This window comes from Aulonocara stuartgranti (genome assembly GCF_965226115.1).
Source record: "Aulonocara stuartgranti genome assembly, chromosome: 4".
Taxonomy (NCBI): domain Eukaryota; kingdom Metazoa; phylum Chordata; class Actinopteri; order Cichliformes; family Cichlidae; genus Aulonocara; species Aulonocara stuartgranti.
In genome coordinates this window covers 16,190,473-16,215,613 of record NC_138942.1, presented here as the reverse complement: position 1 = coordinate 16,215,613, position 25,141 = coordinate 16,190,473, and the positions used below count along the sequence as shown (strand labels likewise).

General features: G+C 40.4%; 1 protein-coding gene across 3 annotated transcripts in view; it reads left to right on the top strand.

The window, feature by feature from the left end:
* prkcab (protein kinase C, alpha, b) overlaps positions 1–25,141 on the top strand; it is a 148,834-nt gene extending 123,693 nt beyond the window's left edge. For 2 of the 3 annotated variants that reach the window (XM_082532010.1, XM_082532008.1), the window contains 13 exons: positions 1,397–1,553; positions 1,684–1,818; positions 5,047–5,140; positions 6,838–6,867; positions 10,414–10,554; positions 10,657–10,830; positions 11,350–11,441; positions 13,342–13,404; positions 14,155–14,293; positions 16,169–16,249; positions 17,464–17,571; positions 20,227–20,367; positions 22,665–25,141. In XM_082532010.1, coding sequence (XP_082388136.1) covers positions 1,397–1,553; positions 1,684–1,818; positions 5,047–5,140; positions 6,838–6,867; positions 10,414–10,554; positions 10,657–10,830; positions 11,350–11,441; positions 13,342–13,404; positions 14,155–14,293; positions 16,169–16,249; positions 17,464–17,571; positions 20,227–20,367; positions 22,665–22,829 — 1,520 coding nt within the window. In that variant the 3' untranslated portion in view covers positions 22,830–25,141. The remainder of the gene's footprint in view (positions 1–1,396; positions 1,554–1,683; positions 1,819–5,046; positions 5,141–6,837; positions 6,868–10,413; positions 10,555–10,656; positions 10,831–11,349; positions 11,442–13,341; positions 13,405–14,154; positions 14,294–16,168; positions 16,250–17,463; positions 17,572–20,226; positions 20,368–22,664) is intronic. The other variant, XM_082532009.1, reaches the window with a different exon arrangement.

Below are 25,141 nucleotides of genomic sequence, written 5' to 3'. Positions count from 1 at the left end.
GGTGGCCCGCTCATGCCACCTCATCCCCCTGCTCCTGTTGCTGTTATCACTTGTTTTTATGTGATCATTTTTCATGTGTCCTTCACAATATCCGCTCACACATGTTTCCTACGAGACAGTAAAAGACGTGTTTTCACCTCTTTTGCTTTCACTTTTGCTCATTTTGCAACAGAAAATGTGGCTTTTGGGCGAGCATTACACTTTTTTTTTTTTTTTTTTTTCTTTCTTTGATTTACGTGTACGTGCGCCCTAACACCCACCAGCAGTACACTTCTGTTGGTGTTTTTTCACACTTATACTTAAGTGAATTTTGACAGTATGCTTTGCCTTGCAGCACCTGTTATAAACATATGTGGTGCCTGATTTGATCAGCCATCTGCCTGTCTATCTAAAGAAGAATCCCATGTATACAGTAGAGTACAAACAGATAATTTGCTTCTGAGTGAAGGTCAGATCATTCTTGTTGGCTGTTCAGCCATAGACTGACTTGCAGTGACTCACCCCTCTTTCTTTCTATCCATCCCTCTCATCAACACTTCATCTACGTTCTCCCATCTGTGCGCCTTTTAACCCCTGAGTCAGTGCGAAGTCACAGTCTTTGCGTTTAGCTGGGAGGTGGGTGGCAAATACTCTTACGCTTATATTTTTGGTAACTCTTTATAATATGGCCTGTGAATAATGGCATAATTCCCCTGTAATTAAATGAAATTTTAATGGATTTATTTTGAAATTATGCTCTAACTCCCTACAAAAATAAAGGCATAGTATGGCAGTAACAAGTCAGCTTTTTACAGGAAACAAAATAATAATTATGCTGTAAGAAAATTTAAAGTAATACTTTAATAATTTTAAATACTGCATAATTACAGGTAATATTTCTAAACAATATTCCCCGTCATATGTACACTGTACTTTCCTGGGCGTGTGCTGTATTACGGAGTGGATTTAATGTTCTGTTTGACTTTGTATTATTAATTTGTCCTGTTTTATATAATTACTTACTACTTATATGTATAATGTGTCTTCTCTCCTGTAAAATACCCAGAAGTCAGACAGGGGTAAGCCACTCCGTAGTATGTCCCACTCCCCAAAAAGTAGAGCGTACTTATGATCTAAGATGAGGAAAACTTTTAGTTTTTCCACTGAATTACCAGGAAATCATACAGCACCTAAATAACACACTTCTTAGATTTACTTATAGCATAATTATTTCTTTGTTTCCTGTAAAAACCTGACTTGTTACCTCCTTATTCTAGTGTGCTTCTTTAATATAATTACTTTGTAATTTCAAAATAAAATGCATTTAATTCAATTTAATTACAGGGGAATTACAGCCTAAGTCATGGGTTGTATCATAAAGTCTTACCATATTTTCTTTGTGTCGTATTTCTTCTAGTCGGAGAAGCCAGGAACCTGATTCCAATGGATCCAAATGGTTTATCAGACCCATATGTTAAACTCAAGCTCATCCCGGATCCAAAGAATGAAACCAAACAGAAGACCAGGACCATCCGTTCCTCTCTCAACCCGTGCTGGAATGAGTCCTTCACCTTGTAAGTGACAAAGTTTGTATGTGTGTGTTTGTTTAAATGACATTTTTATCATACTTTCATTAAATCAGGCGAATATTAAGCATGACATCACTGTGTTACTTTCCCTCCTGCTTTGTGTATATGTGCTCAGTAAGCTGAAAGCATCGGACAAGGACCGTCGTCTGTCCATCGAGGTGTGGGACTGGGACCGAACCACTCGGAATGACTTCATGGGGTCCATGTCGTTTGGAGTGTCTGAGCTCATCAAAGCTCCTACAGTTGGATGGTCCGTTATGTTTCTGACTCTCGTACACTCACTCATGCATTTCAACAATTAGAAATGTGGCTAAAGAAGCTTTATTTGATGGTTGTTCTATCAGTCAGTAAAAAAAGTAGAATTTACATCAATCAGTTCAGTAATTCACTCTTTAAACTAATAGTGAACTAATTATATGAAACTTGTGGAGTGCTACGCGACTTTTAAAATCCAGGATGATGCCAGGATTTGGCAGAAGTCATAATAGTCCAACTTCCTTCATATTAAGCTTATTCTCTTTCCCCCTCACATAATAGCAATTGCTGTTATCATAATCTGTGGTAGAAAGCCAAGATAAGTGGTAAAAAACATAATGGAGCATCAGTAATATAAATGATATCTTCTATTACTGTGCTGTACTGAGTACCGTATGTATCACCGAGTACAGAGTTAGTGTTAAGTTACTGTTTCATGTGTGAACATCACATACATTTACAGTCTGGAAATAAACCCAGTGACACACACACACACAGACACACACACTACATACCTTCATTGTGTTCCTAATTATGCATGGACCCAATTTACAATTACAAACATTAATGAATAAATTGTATTTATCAATGACACTTCAAATTTCCAATGATATCCCAGGTTAGAGGATGCCACTTATAATTGTGATAATTGTGGGAAGTTCTGCAGTTATGTATGTGCACCATGCTGTTATACTGTTGGAGGACTGCATGAATGGAAGGACTACTGTCCAGTAGCCTCATTTTCAGGCATCATTCATGCATTCATTGTTTGTGCATGATTGTGGGCGTTCAGAGAGCTGAATAGGAGGATGGTCAATGTGAACACTTTTAGTTGGCTTTTGTCCGCGCTGTTTTATAAGAGTCAAAATACAGTTCGTACGTGTGTCTCTTTGTGTTTATATAAACAACCACGAGCTTTAAATTCTGTCAGTGCCAGTAACACTGGAAAGTCATATTTACAAAAACTCAGACAGCAATGGAAGCTAGTTTTAAACGTCATATTGTAGATCATCTGCTTTATTTAATATAGAGCTTATTTGTCATCGCAGGTTGCCAACTTGTAAAGTCGACATGACACTGACCACAACAAAACGGCCGCAGGGTGTGCGTAAAACAGACGGAAATGCCATCTGCAGCCAGGTCCACTCACGCTGACAAACTTCACCTACTAGACTCATTTCCTCGCCTCTCCGTCTTTGTCTGGCTGCTTTGTCTCAGTCTGATAAACACACACTCACAGACCTGTTAAAATGACTCTTCCATAAACCATGTTAGCATACCTGCAGCGACTTAGCCTAAACCAAGTCTGATTGACTGCTGCTGTGAGCACAGTTATAAGCTCTGGGAAATGCCTGCAGTAGTTTCCGAGACACCGGACCAAAACATTTTTAGGCGTACTGTATGCATGTGTGCGCGCTGCTATTTTTTTTTACTGGTTATTACAGGTCGTTAGACAAGTGGCTGGAAGATGTCTATACTGGAAGTAGAGGAGGACTCTGCAGTCCTGTGAGAACTAAATACATCCTTTAGCAGTAATAAGTTGTAGTAACTGTTTTCTGTGTGACTTTTGTCATTCTCTTACATCAATAAGGAGGAATTTTGGCCCGCTCGTCTTCCCACTCTTCACTCTTAACGTTGCTTCTATTCATTGAGGTTTGGGGACATTTACACTCTTAAGGTCCCATCACACGGGTTGAGGTCTAGACTTTGACTAGGTCATTGCAGCACTTAATTATTTGCTTTTTAAGCCATGCTGTTGTAGATTTGCTTTTGTGCTGGGGCTCAAATTCCCATTGGCCAAGCTTTAGCTGTCAGGCAGATTACCTTACATTTACCTCTAGAATACTTTGGTATACAGTGGAGTTCACTCCAAACCTAAACTGTGATATGTAACATGATGTAACTGAGGCTTGTGGAGTCTAAAATGGTGCTTTATGGATTTTTGCAGCGGCTGTCCACTCCTGGGAAGATTATTGTCATGTTTCGGCTGTGTGCAGGGAAGAGAAGGACCCAAACACAAAACTCACCGAGACAAAAGTTAACTCAAAATACTGCTTTATTGCAGGCTTGGAAAGGAAACAAAGAACAAAACTAAACTGAGAAAACTACAAATAACTCATACATGAAACCACATGGCGAATCACACAACTATGAGGGAGATTAAGACACTGACAAAGAGAAACACAGGGCTTAAATACACTGAGGGATAACGAGGGAATGAGACACAGAAGGAGAGCACAGCTGGGAGTAATCGGGCTGGACGAGACAAGGGAAGCAAAACTAGAAACACTGACATGAGACACGGACCTTCAAAGTAAAACAGGAAACACACTGACTGAACTCTAAACATGTAAACTTAACAGCAACTGGGGAGACAGAACATAGGGACCTGAAACATGGTACAGAAAGGCACAGTAGACACAACATGGAACACATGGAAAGTCATATTACAAGAACTAAGCCTATGATAACCATAACTGAAACCTAGGGAAATAATAACTATAAAGATCAAAACAGCACAACCCACATGAACATAATGAACTCGCAGGGAAAGAGTAAAACTAAACACGATGAACACAGGAACACAAGATCTCTTCAAAGTAAAACAGGAAACATAAGTCGCAGACATGACAACCTGAACTTGACGACGTAAGACACAGACATGAAACACATAAAGGCCAAGGGAGACTTAACAAGGGTGGAAGACACAAGGGGAATCTAATAACAAACTATAACATGGCATGGCATGATAAAAAATGAACTAGAAAACCTGAAGGGCTTAAACGTAAACCATAAACTAAAACTCAAAACGCAGGGTCAAAAGACCCAGGATCGTGACAATTATAGCATTGTGTTAACACTCACATGCATGTTTCGGACCAGCAAACTTCCCAAAATTTTGCTTTTATAGAGGCGCCTCACACTTACTGATAATCAGTTAATCAAGTGCATTTGATTAGCACCACCTGGCTGCTGCTTACCTACTTAATTAAGCAGTAAGGGTGTACTTAGTTTTCCACAGGACGACATAAAGTCTTGTGAAAGTCTTGTGTATTTCACGTGACTAAGTGTTTACTGCTCACAGAACAGGTCTGCAAACAGCTTCATCTAAAAACAGGCACTCTGTCGAATAAAGATTGTGATGTGTTTTGAAAACTGAATAATAAATGCACTCAGTTTTTGCACATTTCGACAAACATCTCTCTGCTTTCTTTACTGTCAGGTACAAGTTGCTGAACCAGGAAGAGGGAGAGTACTACAATGTTCCCATTCCCGAGGTGGATGATGTCAACCTTGAGCTCCGACAGAAGTTTGAGGTGAGGAGCTGCGCGATTTCTAACTCTAATAAAGGCATAACTAGATTTCCTTTGTCATACGTGTCTATTGTACTTGTACGCACTCATTTTAACAAAATGTGTGTCCTTGTCACCATGGTAACCTCATCCCGTTCCTACTTGTGCTTTTCACCCTGTGCGCCTGAGAGGGAGATCATCAGCTCTTGTTTTTTAAATTACAATTGTGTATACTGTGCATTAAAAGCTTGGCGAGCTGAAACAAGAAGGTGCAAGCAGCACAAATAAGACCACGCAGAAGCGGGAGACAGACCGGACAACGAAGGATGCAAATCCCAGAGACCCCTATGTGGGAAGTACAGCAGCAGATGATAATTTATCTTTCTCACGCTGGTGCTCGCTGCAGAAGCTGCTATTCAACAAGTCTATGAAAATCGTAAATGAAAATCGGCTTCAAATAAAAGGCAAGAAATACAATAAGTGCTGCATAGGCACAGGTAGTTTTACTTTAGAAGAAAATCTGTAGGAGAATTTATAAAATATGCATGACAACAGTTGTGTGTATTGAAAAAAGCTCACTTAGAGGTTTAAACTGTAAGTTTGTGCACATGAAGTGCCATAATCCCATGTGGACCGCTGGGTTTGTACTCTGACTCGAGGGTAGCTTTGTTGTTGAATTGGAAAGGTAAGCTTTGAGGCTACATTTCCCAGGCCTCAGTGGATTTGACCATAAGCTGTTTGCAGCAGCAGAGATTTAAAACATTAACGTTCAAGATGTTTGGAAAAAAAAAAAACAATTTTAGTTTTTTTATTATGTTAACATTTGAGTAAAACGAGAACTCCCAAGAAGCCCTCATACACTGTGTCAAAGAGTCCTTGATGTCTAAAATTTGATTATTTTTTAAATTGAAAATCATGTTTTTCGTCTGGATTTCTCCCTCAGTTGCGCTTCCAGGCTCACTAAGATGTTTAAACATATTTGATTCCACATCACTTTTATAATTCAAAACTGAAACGATGCATAGTCCTTTAAAAACACGACTAAAGGCTTTGAAAATGTTTCGCATTGACATGTTTAGAGCCAAGTGAAATAAGCATGCAGCAGCCCCAGCACAGTCCTTCTAATCAAGTCAGTGGAAGCAGGCTTTAAGTTGGCTCTCTAGTGGCCTCGCTGTCGACTGCAGGTTGTTCATTGTTTTAACACCTTACAGCATGCAGCCTTAAATAAAACTCACGACCTCTTTATGTCCATATTATTAAGGTGGCTGCTATATTGAACAGTGCAATGAAAACAGGTGCAAAACTGCAAGAGATTTTTTTTTAAAAAACAGGAAAACCGAGACGGCAGAGAGCGAGAGGCGTTTTATTAAAGTCCAGCCCTGCGCGTGGGCAGGCGGAGGTTTTAATACTCTGTGTAAACTCACAGCAAGTCCTCAAAGCGCCGACTCTCTCTGCTTTGTTTTTAATTTTTTCGCTTCTTTTCTCTCCACGCCGTACGACGCTGACCTCGACTTTCCTCCAAGGCTCGCGTCTATGCACGACTGTGCGGTTGCCGTGGAAACTAAGGCGGGATGCGACAGATGTGACAGAGCAGGAATCTCTCTGTTTTCCGGGCCAATTACGATTTTAGGATTACAAGTGATCAGAATAATGTCTTCTCTTGTCTCTGTCCACACGCTCGCACACACCGGCTAACCTTTGAGTTTCCTCCTTTCTTCTAGGACTGCCAGTTAAATATCCACTATCTGAAGGTAGCTCCCCTGCCTGCTTCATCTAATTTTTTTTCTCTCACTTGTAGCTTGCCTCGCACTTAATTTACTTACCGAATTAGGATTGTTTGTGAATCTCTGCTGGGATTCCACAAATCAATCTGATTTACTAACAATGGCTTTCAACAGCACACAGTTGAATCAGCCCAATTTGCTTGCTGTTACAGACCCTTTGTAATAAATTGTCTTCTTTCTCTAACTCCTCTCGAGCACTCTTATACTCTCTCCTTGTCTCAGGCTCATAATCACATGTAAGCATAAAGTAAAACGAACCACACATTACGATGAATGAATTACACATTTTGAGGTTTTCACAACTCCTGGTGTGTTCGCATTGAAGGTCACATCAGCAAAGTCTGACATTTGCAGCACTTGCAAATGGCTGCAGAGGAGTGGCTCGCAATTTTTCAAGCCTGTGTTAAAGCAATAGTCAGGTACAAGCAGTGGAAAAAAAGAAGGGTTCTGCTTGCAGTAAACATTCCTCCACCCGCTGACGCCACCCATTAATGCATCCCCCCTTTTTTATTCCAGTGTCAAGGACAAAATCCACAATCCTTGTTTTGTGCACAAATATATTCAAAACGATAGATGAATTCCTGCCAGGGTTTTACATCAAAATTGTAGATGTAGAACCTTCGTGCCACTAGACAAATAAATCAATAAATAAAAGAAAGAATGAATAATTTTAAAAACAGAAGGCATTTTTCATCTTGACCTCGGGAGGATGGATTCGGTAGCATCAGAAGCTTGAGGAAAGAAACTGCTCTGAAGTCTGGTAGCGCTGCAGCAGATGCTTCTGTATTACTTACGGGCTTTGTGCAGACAGCTCGCTAGTATCTCTAATACTGGAATGATTGGTGCCAGTGATCTACTGGGCGGTTTTAATCAGCAAAGCCTGCTGTTTCCAGTTGTTTTCTGTTTCTCTGTAAAACTTAACACAGGACACAAGGCAAAGTAGACAGAGCACTATGTTGGTAAGTATCTGCTTGATCTGTGTAACTCAGATTGCTAAAACATGACATTAGCTATATATAGAATGACTCAGAAGAATAAAAAATCTCTGAACTACAGAAAGTGCTCCAAACTGACTGCAACATCTTCATCTTTCATGCAGGAGGTTCAAAAACATTTAAGCAACATGAAAAATAAAAGAACAAAGAAAGCGAATGACTTAAATTCTTTTTGTGTTTTTAGTCTTTAACAGTTTCATTATGATTATAAAGATGCCGCGTGTACACTCTTTAGCTTATGTCCCTCATATCTTCTAATACACAAACAGCAGACAGCAGTCTGTCGTCTGTCCCTCTGTTGTAAACTTATGGAGCACAGAGAAGTTTACCGAGAGGCTCTGTAAGACAAGATTAACACCTTTAAGTCCAATCCATGATGTTTTCTTAAGTCTTTTTGAGAAAGATACTGGCACAAACCCCAAAGGCAGACTTTCCAATTAGTTTTATTATTAGTGTCTCTTTAGTCAAGAGTCTAAATGTTAAAATATGAGGCACTGATGAACACTCACACATGCCAGATCCCTCAACACAGTGGCAGTCCTAGATTTATTAAGAGACCAGTGAGTGGCTGCTTTGTAACGGTTTGCCTAACTTTTGTGTGGCCACAGCATCTTTGTGTCGATATTGTGTGAGTGCTTGTGTTGGAGACGTGCCGGTTTCTTTTATACGCTATATACCGGCAGCTGGTCCATGTTAGATAGGTGCAGTTTTGTGTTTGAGGAATGACCACTAGGTGTCCTTCCAAGGTAAGGGTATCAGTGGAGCAAGCGGTGGAAGCTGAACTTCAGTTGCAATCAACAGCACGACCTAGTGTTTACCGTCTTATCCAAATGTGTTACTATTTAATAAAAAGAGCAGCAGCAATGCGGCATGTCAGATCTACCTAGCAACATAAAACAATTTCGTGTGCAATTTCAAAATAAAACCATCATTTTTTATCTCATATTTTTGTTTCCACATTTTTTTTTAGGCCTGTAACACCTAAAATTGAATTAAAGGGAGATTTTAACTCCAAATTAAATATGGCCTGTACTCTGGCCTGCACTGTGAGCTGCTGTGAGCTGACCTCAGCTGTGGAGTTACCACCCTAGGGAACCTCGAGTGTGGTCACGCTGACTGTAGACTGCTGTTTATTTAGATTTTTCCTGTCTCCCGCGCTTTTGCGCACTCCTGCAAATATCTGGTCAGTTCATTTTCATCACAGTTGTCTCCTCTCCACCTCAATTACACTTGGACTGTCAGGTGAAATTCATTAACCGCAGTGAATTAGTGGATCAGGCGGCACTCAGGGTCAAAATGAAAATCACTCATCCCGCCCTGCTTGTTTACTGACATACCTACTTAATGTTTAGAATAATCAGCTGCTCACTGACCTAACCAGATGTACGCATAAAACCACGTGACCCGAGTCCAATAAATATGTGATAAGTATTAAGTGAAGTATACCGTCACATTTAGTAAAGAGTAGAGAAACGGTTGTCCTGGAAACAGCTCTCGTGGCTCACACTGGTTGTATGTTTTTCTTTTTGTTGTTGTTTTTTGTGTGCTCCATCTGACAGAAACAGACAACCGCTGGACCCGTGATGGGAGCTGGCAGGGTCCTAATTGCCCCTTTTTTTTGTTCAAAGACGCTCAGCAGAGCAGTGATTATAACAACAGGGATCCTCACAACACTGGCAACCCCCGCTGACTGTCCACCAGACAGTTTCCCAAAATGCACCAGTAGTGAGATCTCGCTGAATAACCGAGGATGTTTGAATATAACAAAGAAACTGCCACGCGTGCCAGAAAAAAATTAGATGCTGATTACTGTTGGCTCTGGAAGGATTAAACAAGCTTGACTTTATATTTTCTTGTGATTATGCAGCAAACCTGTTTTTCTTTTCTTTTTTTTTTGTATGGATGCATGTGTCTGTCATTGTTCTTTGTAACGATATCACAATGTAATAACTAACAATTACAGAAGCAACTCCCATGCATTAATGTGATTGTCAGCATGCGAAACATTTTAAAATATCTCCAGAGAGATTGAAAATGTAACAAATCACGAAAACTCCATTTGTAAAATATAATCTTAAATGAGGTGTAAATGTGTTACAGCATGCTTTCGTGTAAAGAACTGTCACGTTGACCATAATTTATTAGAATTTGTTGCATTTTCAAACATTCCGAAAGATATTTTTTATCACATTTTGACATGTTTTTGTTGGTATTACATTGTGAGTTGTTACAGTATGGTTTTCTGATTTTTATATCTTATCATAAACTGGAAAACAACAGCAACGGGTGGCATGTATACTTCCTTCATCCTCTTGACTGTCACAAATTAAGGTGGTGGTGATTAAGTTCTTTTCTTTAACTTTGCTGGGATCATGCTTACAGTTATTTACAAGCAAAAACAAAATCTGAAGCACAGAACAAAAATGTGCAAACCTTATCCACGCTCAAACTCTAATTTGACTCTATTTGGCACGTGAGTGAATGCAGTCTGTATCCTAACACACGTCTGTCTCTGCAGAAAGCAAAGCTGGGACACGGTAAGAAAGTGATCACGCCATCAGACCACCGGCGGTTCAGCTTCCCGTCAGGGAATATGGACCGGGTCCGACTCAATGACTTCAACTTCCTGGCTCTGCTCGGGAAGGGCAGCTTCGGCAAGGTGAGAGAAAATAGATGCTCCTGTGCTTTTTCATTTGCTTGATTTTGTTTTTTATCTTTGTCTTATGGTGGCTTTGGCTCTTGGCGTCTCCCCCCGTTGCAGGTGATGCTGGCTGAGATGAAGTCGACGGAGGAGCTGTACGCTATAAAGATCCTGAAGAAAGATGTCGTGATCCAGGACGATGACGTCGAATGTACAATGGTGGAGAAGAGAGTCTTGGCCCTGAGAGACAAACCGCCCTTCCTCACGCAGCTCCACTCCTGCTTCCAGACAGTGGTGTGTAGAAACTTCAACCCCTGCTGACGTCAAAGTTTTTAATCACACTTCCAAAAATATCCGTTTAATTTACAAAGGGAGCCGTTACTTAGTGCTCAATCTGTGTGTCCTATTGTGTGTGTCTGTCATTACGTCTATATTTGCTTTTCCTACTTACATTTATTTGAACGGTGCTCCTGCAGAGAAAATTGAAACTGAACTGAGACCACCCTTTGAATACAAAGTCCTCCTGTATGACGTCAACTCTGTGCGTAGACCGGGTGACTCAAGAAGTCCTTAAATAAAATTATATTTAATGATCAAACCTTTGTGTCCTATAATATAGATCTATAATCTGTACAGCAGGCTTTAATAGAAGAATGTATTCAGTCTGAATTATACTGTAACTCTAAGATATATGGCTGTAGACTTTTAGACACTGAATATTATATCTGCACAGATTCACAGTGTGAGGTGTTTATCTTTATGTAATCGTGGACAATAACTAATTTTTTTTCTTCTTTTTTTGTGTGTGTGTAGGATCGGTTGTACTTTGTGATGGAGTACATTAACGGAGGAGACCTCATGTATCATATCCAGCGTATGGGCAAGTTTAAGGAGCCACAGGCTGTGTAAGGATGTTGATGTTGATATCCTGCAGGCAGCTTACATGTTTTATAGTCACGTCAAGTTATTTAAAAGTACACATACTTACAGTAATGATGCCCCAGTACTATAGTAGAGTAATGTGTGAACTATAGTATTCCTTTTAACCTGGTACATATTGACAAGATGAGTGTCAAATTATGAGGAAAATCATATTGAAATAACATTATTTTTAGGTGATTCTAAGATATGTTATATTTTAAATATAACAATATGATTATGCTAGATAAAAGGCTGAAAACAGAGAGTCTCGGTGCAGCTCATGGGCCAGTGGTGTCTGAGTATTCAGGATGCACCAATCTGGTATTTGTACTGGTGACTCTAAGCTGATGTATGGCCCTATCTATCCAGTTCAGTTCTATGATGTCATGTAGCGTGGAGGGAGATGAGTGAGGACGAAGCCTGGACATGCAGTATCACCTACACAGGCAGCTTATTTCTTGAGTAAGAAAAGTAAACAAGTAACACTTGTAGAGAACTTAAGAGAAACAGCTTATTTTGGCTGAAAAACGAGCTATTGTGGCTACGTTGGGAAAGTGCATCCTCTTGCATAAGCTTTTATTTGCATGGCTCCATGTATTTTGATTGCCTTGTCTGTCATCGTCTTGGTAACACAAAAGCAGTTCAGTAAATTTCTCTTCCTACTTGTTTTTTATTTGCAACAGTTAATTTGTGAACTCGGGCCATGTTTAAGTTGGACCCAATGCTGCCTTTAACATTTAAAAATAATTCCCGTTCTGTTCCTCACAATGGGGACTAGGGCTTATTAATTCAATTTTGGGATCGGTACTTAATAAGATTTTCGTCAAGGGAGATCAGGATTAGGAATGAGTATATCAGAACGATCAGAGCAACAGAAATTTGGTTAGAGAGGCAAAGCTGAGAAGGTTTGCAAATGTGCAGAGGAGGGATAGTGGATATACAGGACGAAGGATGTTGAAGATAAAGCTGCCAGGCATGAGGAAATAAGGAAGACAACAGAGAAGACTGATGAATGGAGTGAAGGAGGACTTGCAGAGGGTTGCTGTGAGGAGGATGCTGGGGTTAGGGTGAGATGGAGGCAGATGATCTGTTGTACTGACGCCCAAAACTTGAAGAAGGCTCTGCGTCAGCAGATATCGAATCAGATTGTAACTGAAAACGCTGGATCAGTGCATTCCTGCAACAAGGGGAAAAAAGCACTACTACCTTTCATTCATTCACCTTTCCTGTCACAATATGAGTGTGACTAAAGCCCCGTCTACCTGGTTACACACTGCTTTGCACCTGACGGTTGGTTCAGTTGCGTGGGTATTTATAGCTCCACTAAACGTCAGTCAACGCGATGCTTCATTCTTCACCCGTGTCGTAGCTGAGACGAGTTTAACTCCCCCACTTCAAGTGGTTAATAGTTATTTTGCTTGCCTCTTCTGTCGCTGGATTTCATTGACACTCCATGATCTGTGGTCTCCACACTGCTGCTAGTCATACTTTCTACGCCCATCACAGGAAGCACTTCTCTGTAATTTCAACTCTTTTCATTCTGTCCATCAGAGCAGACTTGTCAAATAGGTGTCAAGAAATATAACAGCCTACTTTCAGAAGAGAGCGAAAAAGAACGCAACAAAAAATAACAATCTACAACACGAAGCACCGTCTGCTGAAAAGACGCATTACAAACCCCAGCTGAAAGTTTTTATTTGGTGCATTTTCCCTCAGTGACACACTCTGGCTTGCTCATAGTGTCAGGTCACCATGATTTGTAATTTATTATTCTTTAGGGAAAGGGAAAGGGAACCTTTAATATATTCCCAGACAGTTTTCTTTTGGGAAGATATACAGCCTATTTTATGGCTCGTATATTATGTCTGTTTTTCAATTTTGCAGGTTTTATGCCGCAGAGATTGCTGTCGGTTTGTTTTTCTTGCACCGAAAGGGGATCATCTACAGGTGGGTGACAGGTGTTGATGCTTGTCATGATGTTTCATCACTAACTGCATTTAATTTTAACACTCGAGCACTTTTTTACTGCAAGCCTCAATCGCCTCTTCAGACACACATTCGTACAGACGATTGACTCACCGGGCCCAACCTGTGGTTCAGTGTCTTTCCCAGTGATAATCAGGAAGGAGCCGAGGATTTAATCATTGACCATCCTGTTAGTAGATAACCCGCACTATCTCCTGAGCCCCTAAACAAAGAGATTAAAATGGACATGTAGCTATGCCTTGATCGTCAGTCTTTCCCTAAGCCACAGTATTACATCCATACTGATCACTCAATTCTAAAAAAAAAAATGTGATTGAAGGAGGCCAAGGTCACCCCGCTCCTTTTCAGTACTTCAGCCAAATGCTCACGTTCATTCTTCATATGCGAGTAGCGCTCTGCTTGACATACAGAGTCTAGTATGTGACAGACGTAACCGCCAGAAGGCCGGGGGTGGGGAGGAAAATGAAGAATCGAGACATAAAACACAAGCAGAGATGCGGGCTGAATTGTAAGAGCAACGACAGCATAGAGATAAAAAGCTGATGGGAAAATAATTTCAGACCTAGAAATTACTGCTTATTACTCAGTGTATGATGTACGCCGCAGGCAGATAAACTGCTCAGAGACGGTGCAGAAATATTGGCTTAGCCGCATGTAAGAAGTATTAAAGGAGTCGCAAATGCACTCACACAAATGCCGCCTCTGCTGCAGGGATCTGAAGCTCGACAATGTGATGCTGGACTACGAGGGCCACATCAAGATAGCAGACTTTGGCATGTGTAAGGAAAACATGTACGAAGGAATGACCACGCGCACTTTCTGCGGCACCCCAGACTACATCGCACCGGAGGTGAGATGTCTGCAACAAAAAAACAACAACAAAACAAAACAAAACCCAGGGATTACAATGAGAGTAACAAAACAAAGACGACATTACTACTGTGCAGGTTCTTTGGGGACTTTCTTATTGGTTTAATACTGTAATGTAATGGAGTTTTGTCGGTCTTTCTGATTGTCCAGTACTTGAACTTTGCATTTTCATTACAGTGACTGAAATCGTAGAACGAAAAATGAGATTTTTACTGTTTTAAATTTGATTTCTACTTTGAAAAAAGAGAACAGTAGTTAGGTGGAGGGGGAACATATCTTTTACCATGTACTGCACTATAGGCCTGCTTTGAAACAGATTACCTATAAAGCCATGCAAGCTGCTTTAAGCCGATGTTTCTGTGGACAGTGTGAGACCAAGCTGGTTGGAGAATGAATTTAATTATTCTACCTGTGTATGTGCAAATTAATGAAATTAAAAGCTCCCTATTCTGATAACAAATAAAAAAATTAGCACTGATAACTTAATGTAACTTAATTTTGCCCACCACAGATTAACCATACTAGTAATATAACAGTTTAAAAAGAATCCATAAAAACTTTACAATTTATAAATTTAGTGCATATAAACACTTCAAATGTTCATTTTTCTAAAAACAGACCTTGGAAGTCTTTCATGAGTGCATAAAAACACCGAATTGTGGAATCCAACAGAGCTTATAGTGAATTATGGAGAAAGATTGAAACCATTGGAGTAATAATGTGTTAAAAAGTCAGCCCAGGCTTTTTAAAAAGTGTGAATAAATGAACAGAAAGATGTGGGTGTGTGCCTTCATGTCACCGTTATGGTTTGAAGTTTCTTGGATATCAAGACATCTCTCAAGCCTGTGAGTCGTTTAAGTGATCTGTGATGGGCTTTTTTTTTAATCACTTTCTTTTTTTTAACCACTCACACTCATCACGACAAGGAGCACCGGAGCTGCTCTGAGGCTCATGAAATCAGATGCTCAAAGAAAATATTATTTGTGGGTGGATGCTCGGAAAGAGAAAGACTTCAGATCACTAATAAAAGGAACAGAAATAGAGTTAAGAGTAAAAGGAGGAGATGAGTCACTCAGGGTGATGAAATGTGTGATTATGTGTTTAGTATTATGTGCATGCATACGCATATATACGTACATATACAATCTGTCTGCAATGATTCAGAGGGGAGCATCTCCCAGGTGGGAGGTGAGGGAAGCCCTTACTCTTAGTCGTTTTCTTTTTTTTAAACTTCCTGACTACTACTCCACCTGCTAAAATAACACCACATATTAATAACTTTCTAAATCATTAAATATGCAGGAACATTGACAGAGATTGACAAGGCTTTAACTCTAAACTGTATTTTTTTTTCTTAAGTTAATGAATCCAGAGAAAGATGTAAACATTTGCACCTCGCATGGCTGTGGGTTTATCTCCCAAGAAAGCCAAGCTACAAATTATAACTTTGGGAGCTGCATAAATTGCTGCGTTTGTGTGCAGCTGTGCTTTAGCGCGTTGCTTTTGCGTCTCCGTGATTATCATTTCGCGTGTGTAGTCTGTGTGTGGGAGGCAGTTGTGGGATGGCAAATTGGATGGTAGGAGAAAACGCTTTTGTTATGGAAGCTCGGAATAGCTGAATGTGTTTAATGGCGGTTGATTTGCTTGTTCACTTTTCTCTGATACGTTCACTGTGTCTGCCTTTGGTTGCATACAGTACAACACTGCAGTCGTCACCTTTTTCTGCACAGAGTCGAGCAGCAGTGACAGAATAAAGGCAGGTTAGAAAAGGATTTTGACAGCAGGGATGTTGTTGCTTCATGCCCTCACAGTTATTCCACTTTTTGAATATATTTTCTTTTCTCATTACTTTCAGATTATAGCATACCAGCCTTATGGGAAATCAGTGGACTGGTGGGCCTATGGAGTTCTTCTGTACGAGATGCTGGCAGGACAGGTAATGCGTTGTTTTTCATGCACCAGTTGTACTTACAAATGTATTCTTAAAATTGTGCTTAAACCTGTTGCAAGTTAATCAGATATAGCTCACATTTTAATATTAGCTGCCACTCAAGCACAGCCTGCATTCAAAGCGTTTCCTGCAGTCATTTGGATCTCTGATTTCTTGAAGTCTTATTGGCTGTTCCCCTGGAAAACCTGGTCTTGTTAGGAAAGCTAGCATCCATCCCACTTTGGATGGAACACATGGCTGACCCTCCTCCTGGTTCTGCCAGAGTTTCCAGAGTTTTTTCTTCCCACAAAGCAACAAAGCTTATCACTTTCTTTCTTTACTCCACACATTATAGTAACCTGTGAGTTTTGAGGCATGATGAGCCCGATGAGCTCCTGTACTATGCCACTGACCATCTGCTTTAAACAAAGAGATTTCGAGATGTGCCTTCAATCTCTAGGAAACTGTGGGGCATTTTCTCCTTCTCTATATTCTGACATTTTAGATGAAAATTAATTAATTAAGATCGGCTAGCATAGTAATCAGATTAACTGATGACGGAAACAGCAGCTAGCTGAAGTGGCTCCAGCTGTATTAATGAAAGACGAGCAATTTGTTGAAGAAAAAGAGAGACAGGGGGAATGACAAGTAATTATCTTCCCAATGCTCAGAAATGAAAGAGAATAGTGAGAAGCCTCACAATATCTCTGTGAATAGTTTGGTTTTGATTGAAGATTAAAAGTGACTGCAGCAAAGCACTGCAATATTTCGTCTTATTATTATAACCAGTGTGTGTCCTTGGAAAAAGAAATCGCAAGTTACCTTGGCTCAGATACTTAAGGTGTGAATAAAAGGTTTCCAGTTTCCAGGCAACAGTCTGGAGGAAGACATTTTTCTTAGTTTAGGTGGTTCATGCTTGAAAACAATCACATAAACTGTTATACCAGGATTTGCTGTTTGTTTACCGCTCATAAGACGTGTCGCTGCTTTGAGTAACCTGGAGTGAACCACACAGGAACCGTAAGTACAACAACAGCTTACAGAGATAGCAACGCCTCATAACACACTTAACACCACAGCGAATCACCTTCACCTGCCAGAGTTGCCGCCTAAGTGTCTTCCACATAACAAGCTGCAAATCGTCATCTTCATTATCATCATCATCATCATCATCATCATCTTTTGTCTGAACTCTCCGACACTGCTTCTGTTCTCTTCAGCCGCCGTTTGATGGAGAAGACGAGGACGAGCTCTTCCAGTCTATCATGGAGCACAATGTGTCCTACCCCAAGTCCATGTCTAAAGAAGCTGTGTCCATCTGCAAAGGAGTAAGTATTGTGTAAAAGGCCAAAGGACTTCAGATAAAAGGCTCCTGCTTCTTTGCTAAATCTGTTTATTTGTTAAGAGAACTCCTTGAGCAGAAGGCTTGAGATTCAATTAGTACCAGATCCACAGTAAAAAGGTTTAGCCAGGTAGAGCCACAGAAAACTCTGGCTTTAAGCTCGACACAGCTCGGTAAGTCATTAATCTCACTTCACAGGACACCGCTCTGCTACTGGTAGCTGAACCTCCAGGGTATAATGATATAGGATATAACAGAAAGCTGGTTTCAGTAGCTGTCGTGTGCAAGAGTCGGGTATGATTTAATGAAAAAATATTATGTTATATTTATCAAAGCTCAAATCATGAAACAAAGAATCCTGTCTGATCTGTTGGACACAAAAGCTTTTAACCCCTTAAGCTCAAACGTTGCTCTCAGAGAGTCCACTGCTCTACCCTGGAGCAGCTGCTATACAGTAATTACTTGTTTGCTGCCATTGTAGACATACTTACTGGACACTTATAGTTATCGTAGTTAGTGTATAGTATTATTATTTTTATCCGCTCTAAGTTGGTGTTACGTGCTGCTGAGAACCCAAACACTGAACATCAGAGGCATGTCAGACATGAGTGATCAAACTAGAAAACAGAAATTGGACCTCCTTTTCTGAGCTGCCTTATTTCTTCATGTCATAGATTCATCAAGATCCTGGAAACATTCCTCACAGATTTTGGTCCATATTGACGTGATAGCATTGTACAGTTATTGCAGATTTAACTCACTAACCACTTCATTAACTGCTCATTAACAGGAATACCTAATCAGCAATAACATGGCATTAACTCAGAGCATTTAGAAATGTAGATTTACAGAGAAAAAGAGAAAATATCCTGTGAGCAATGACTGAAATAGTCATTCGTTAGACTCAAGCTACTTCAAAAGCTGCAGAAAAACATCTCTGAATGTGCAACGTGTTGAAACTTGTAGCAGACGACTACATCGTGTTCCACTCCTGTCAACAAAAAATATGAAGGGTACAGCTTGTTACTGTTGCTTGGTCTGAGTCTCAGTTTCTGCTGCACTATTCTGATATTAGGCTCAGAGTTTGATATAAACAACAAGAAAGCCTTGATTCATCCTGCTTTATCGGTGATTCCGCCTGCTGGTGGTGATATAGCGGTGAGGGGGATATTTTTCCTAGTACACTCTTCCACCTTAGTTTCAGCTGAGCATCTTTTAAACGCCACACCTGAGTACTACCTGAAAAACCGCTTCCACCAGCGTGGTGGTGCCATGTCACAAAGCTCAAATAATCTTGAACATGACAATATATGCAATGTACTGAAATGACCCCCACCGTCACCAGATCTCAATCCAGTAGAGCATCTTTGGGATGTGGTGAAACGGTAGATTCTCGTCAAGCATGTGCAGCCGACAAATCTGCAGCAACTGGGTGATACCATCATGTCAACACGAAAGTGTTTCCAACACCTTTTTGAATCTATGCGACAAAGAATTAAAGCAAAAGGGGATCCAATATGGTACAAGCATGTTGTAGCTAAAAAAAAACATTGCTTTAGATGCTCTTCCTCATGGGATCTCCAGTCAGTTTTTTATTGCACTTTGATAAAAGTGCAATAAAAAACTGTAGAGACAGAACACTGCAACAGCAAATGTGTCCCATGTTTTTCATTACACCCTCCACGCCTGGAAAATGACTCCCAGTTTGGACCAGTTTTGGTAACAGCAGTACAACTTGTCATCGTCAGGGTTTGTTTCTCGAACCAGACACACACTGTTACACCAAACAAGCAACTTTAAGCTACTTTTAACCTTTTTTGCATTTTCTCAAATCGGTGACTAGAAGCAATCCGACTTGTGCTCGATTGCCTAGCAACACGGCCCACAGTGATGTAAATACATTATAAATATTACCAGTCATTTTTAAGGATCCTTTTTAAGAATATGCTGCTTCACTGTAGCAGGAAATAATTTTTCACACTAACATTTATGTGGAAAAATGCACCAAATCACCGATTTCCATGGCTTTCAACACTAACCCTTTATTTAGTGACCACCTGGGGTTTTTTCTCACACCTGGGGACTTTGACATCATCACAGTCAAGTTGGCATCAAGGTCGTCATTATTATGATTGTTTACCAACATGGAAATGAGTTTTCACAGCAAATTTAGAAACCGGAGACAATTCTATTAAGATTCAAGCGCGGTCTGATTGAGTTTTTAATAACACACCCGCCTTCATTTATTATGATATTACATCCTGTGGCTGCGTCCCGCCACTATAAATATCTTTCATCGTCTCAGAGCCGCTGACGAGAGAGACTATCCTGACCCCTCTTATTATTTTCTTCACATTTCATTTGCAACAAATGATTCACAGTTGAAATTAAAAGCGGCTGTTGATTCAGAAAAAAAAAAGCAGCGATGAAAAGGTGGCGTGATTGCTTGTAACTATATATAAGCTGGTTGAGTGTCAGTCTGGCTCTGCATAATGTTGCCGATGGAAGCAAGGATTTAAAATATGCCATTTCTATATTTACGTTTTTAAGATCCTTTCACAGTCCTCCTGCTGTCCTATTTTTACCTTCTTCCCCTCAAGCTGCCTCCATCTCTTCTTTTTCTTCCTCCGTTTGTCACCAGCTGATGACCAAGCACCCCTCAAAGCGTCTCGGCTGTGGCCTGGAGGGTGAGAGAGACATCAGAGAGCAGGCCTTCTTCAGACGCATCGACTGGGAGCGCCTGGCCAACAGAGAGATCCAGCCACCATTTAAACCCAAAGTGGTGAGTGGAGGCTGAGTGTGCTTCCAACATGAAAGAACAACACTGAAGCTGTGCTGTGCAAAAGTCTTAAGCCACCCCTCATCTCTTTATATTTTACTAGGAAAATTGGAAATAGTTGCAACTAATAAAATATACAAACATGCATGAAAATCCTGTATATAAGGCTAAGAAAGAATTTGTGTAATTCTAACGACCTTGAAAGTCAACATTTGGTTTGACCACCTTTATTCTTAAACATAGTCTGAACTCTCAGCTTTCTTGTCATTCCTTTCATTAGTCTTCAGGAATAGTTCTCGAGGCTTCTTGAAAGACATTCAAAGCTTTTCTTTGAATGTTGGCTGCCTTTTGTTCTGTTCTCTGTCAAGATGATCCCACGCTTCTTCTGCTTCTCAGATTTGCATTGCATAGTGCATCAAAAATTAATAATTTGAACAATTTTGACAAAATTCCCAACATCGCTGGCTGAAATGCAGCCACTCCATCCTGACCTCCTCCATGCATATTGGCGATGATTTGAACCAAAAGTTTGGAAAAGTAAGCCTGGATGCTACTGATTTACATTTAAAATGAATTATCTTCCAAATTGTCTGTAATGTGTAAACAAAACACTGCTTCGTTCATTGAGTTAGATGCCCGTTTTTAACACTTAAATCATTTATAGGTCAAAGTTAAATGGATTAAAAAATTAAAAATATTCCCCTGAAAATGTTCGGGTACAAGGACATCACTGAAAATGAGTGAAAAAGCCCAGAAATACAACCTGCACTGTCAGTTTGCTTAATCCTTCCTATAATATTTGGCACTAATGCGTTAATATATTTTTGTTTTATTCTGGAAATTTCCCGGATAATTACTTATTATGTGATTTTATGTGTTAGTAGAATTTTATGAATTCAACACATACTTGGAGGTGAATTAGTTTGTTTGGTGCTTTTTTAAAACATATATTTTTTTGTGCATTTAGTGACACGTTCTATCATTTCATCTTTGCCTCAGCTTCTTTTTATCAATACATGGCTCCAGCTGAGCTAAACGGAAAAAACACCTTTTGTTGTATTTTTTTGTTTCTATGTTGCATTTCGTGAAATCTGTTCCTTCAGGTGAATATTTCCAGATGCAGAAAGATTTGATTGGTGTTTACATGGTCTAGTATAATATCACAAATGATCGTAAAGCAGCAACGTTAAATTATTTATTGGGGGTTTATTCACCTTTCGGCAAAAAAGCCCCACAAAAAAACAATAAATTCAAATAAATCATGCAAAGTGGGACCTAAACAATTCTAAAGAACACAAACATAAAAAACAAACACTCGTCTTTTGTTTGTATTCTCGTTCACCTCCAGCTGGTGTTGTGGTTTATATGCACTCTGAAGAACTGAAGGCTGCATCCCAGCTGCAGCCACCTGCCCCGCTGCCTGCTGCTGACACCTAAACATCCTGCTGTCACCACAAACGCTCCATTCTCTGTTTGCGGACCCCCACGTGCTCCATCCCCTCGCTGCCTACAGCGCTTGAAGCAACACAACCGCTGCCACCAATGATTAAAAATAGCTCTCCAAGAGCAGAGTTCCCCTTCACTTCCACACAAAGGCCCTGATAGATGCCGGGTTGCACAGCGGATGTGTCTGCCTCTCCTCACACAAGGGGGAGGAAAACACTGCTAAAAGCAGATCCATCCATTCAGGGGGCTATGCGGTGTATCACAGTTGTGATCTCGTACACTGTGTCATTAATTGGTCTGAAGGGACTGCCAAACAAAGCCTCCATCTGAGCCTTTATGGTTTGGCTTCTGTAATATTATAGAAGAAGCTGAAAATGCCTCACATGCTGATATGTCTCCTGAGGAAAATGCGTTGGGAACAGCAGGCTCTGAAATGCACTACAGGTTTGTTTTTGTTGTGGATTATTCATTCAGAGTGAATTCATCTCATTTTCCTGTAAGTGTCGTGACTGTGCACAACACACGGCTATAACCGTATATATATTCAGCAGCTTAGACACATGAAAGCCCCGAGCGGGGCCACAAACCGATGCTAATGACCTCCACTGTGGGTGCTTGGGGTTAGCTCCTAATCTAATTACAGCATCTGCCCGGCTACACATCAGGCTTTGACATTTTCCTGCACCCCTTCCCTGGGACTGTTGTGAAGCTTTCTAACGAAAGCGAGGAAGCGCCTTTCATCATGCCACTCCAATCCTGTTACTGTTAACCAGCTTTTTACTGCCCGGTGATCAAAAAGATAACTGACCCTTTTCTGCATCTGACATCCCTTTTTTTTTATTTATCTCTTTCAGTGCGGCAAAGGAGCAGAAAACTTTGACAAGTTTTTCACGCGTACCCAACCCGTCCTCACCCCTCCGGACCAGCTGGTCATTGCCAACATCGACCAGGGCGAGTTCGCCGGCTTTTCCTACATCAACCCTCAGTTCCTCCATCCATCCCTGCACAGCGTGGTATGAGGAGAGAGAGAACGGAGATTTTAAAGAAGGAAAACCACACAAAAAAAGAATGACTGTCACTGTATACAGGTTCTTTCCGGTCTCAACCAAACACCCCGCTGTCAACAGACTCGATTCATCCTCCGCAGTGCTCCGTCTACTAGCTATCAACACCCGCATCGAGAAATGACCGAGGAGAGAGGAGCAAAGTGTGAAAACCATATATGTACAATCTAAAGAGAATCGCTTTCCCAAACATCTCACAGTATGTTCTTTTATTCTAACTCTCTGCCTCTTTTTCCAGACCCGCAGCCTTTACCTTGTGAACAAATATGTGTCAGTATCAGTTACTATCTCTTTAGGTATTTAATCAGTTTTCCAGCTCATCCCACCTCTCATGCTTCCCCCATGTCACCACACAAAGAGCTGCAATGCACAACAAATACGGAACCTATTTTTTCTGCTCTGTCCCGGCTTTATCTACTTCTGAACTGCTACATGTGTAAATTATATTTATATACTAAAAGAAACAAACAAAAAAAGAGGTAGTATACTGTTACATGAGTGCCAAAGTAGAAGTGGAATAACACATTTCTATTGCTGTCCTTGTAGTGTTTTTTTCTCCACTCTTCCTCCTCTGGCCTTTTTTTCCCAGTGAAAAAAAATAACCGAAACCCTTAAACAGGGGCTGTTTGTATCTGTTGTTTTGTAGCTCATGTAAAACTACAGTATACCTAACCTGACATGGAGAAGCTGAATCAAACTGTGCTACAGTTACAAACTGTCTAGGTTTTTTCAATGCAACAGATGTTGCCTACAGTGGCTATAGGGTCAGAAAAGTGTGGCTAAAGAGTCGCAGTGTTTTGAATGATAACGATGCTATTTTCCATATGCACAAAGCAAATCTCTGTTGCATGCTTATTTTCTGACTCTGTACGAGCAGTAGACTCTAGGATGCATTACACGTCTGGTATCATTGTAAAGTTTAGTATTACGATATAAACAGCGTTGCTATATAACTGTCGTACGTTTTCTTCTAAAGAGAGGGTCCTAATTGGGAAAAACAAAAAAAGGGGCTTTGTCCCTGTTTTAATGTTCTGTTTAAAAGACAGCTTTTACGTTCAGAGCGACGTCTAACCCCTCTGTCGTGAGTCGACCGTGTTTTTGTTTTATTTATTCGTTTCTGGGGGGTCTTTTATGTAAATATGTTTCGAAGCGACGAGCTACTTGCAGATTTTATACTACGAACTGAATGTGCTTTTATTACCGTAGACGGTTCGGACATTTCTATGTTTAGATTAGCCCTAAGAAGAGATATATAACATTTGGCTGAATCTTTGGTAGCTTTGGTATCAGCAAACCTTGTTATATGTATTTCCACTACTTATCCATTGTTTTCTACTCAGTGTCATATAGAGAATATGCAGCACTTACTGTGCGTGGAACCGTTGAATGCCCTCTTGCCTTGGTCGTCTCAGGGCTGACTCCTTATGTAACTAAACCACGTTAATGCTAATGAGGATTTCAGAGCCCTTCCTGCGGGGCCGAAATACGTCCATTCTTTATATATATCGTGTGTGCATGCGTGAGGCGAGGCCTGATCTAAGCATGAGAATGACCCCTTGCATGAAATACAGAGATGCCTGGTGTGGAGCATGAAGTTTCCCACCTTACCGCGCAGAATTAGACAAACCCCCACCATCCCAGTCCAAGCAGCATCGTGCGCTTTCATGTCTCTTCCCAGTTTCGCTGTCATGTAGCCGGACCTGTTTGGCTAAAATGCTGAAATATAAGCAGACAAATGTGTGGAAATTGCTTCTAATGGCTTTTTGTTTACCGGTGCCAAACAGTCTTTTTTTGATTTCAGTCAGGTGCGTCAAGCAGTTTGTTTATTTCTGTATTTCTTTGGGGTTTTTTGTTTTGTTTTTTTTGTTTGTGTTTTAATTACCAATATGTACAAATTAAAACAGTGAATCTTCAAAATGAACTGCCAAATTAAGGAAGACTTTTTACCACAGCTTTTAAGCCCTGCAGCTGTCACATATATCAGGACCAAAATGAGATCTCTACGTTTAATCTGCGTGTTTACATGTCTCACATTGAGAATCTGAACTGAAAGAGGGATTTAAAAACAAAAACAACCCCTTAACAGAGATCATCATAAGTTGGGCTAGTCAGGGTACAGAACCACTACAGGCTACAGTTAGAGCCACAGGGATGTTTGTATGTTTCCTTTCACTGCCCTTGCTTTTTGTTAACCTGATTCTTCTCGTTCCTCTGTTATTTGTGGTATGACGGATACTGTGCATAAATAAAGTATGAAAATGAAAATA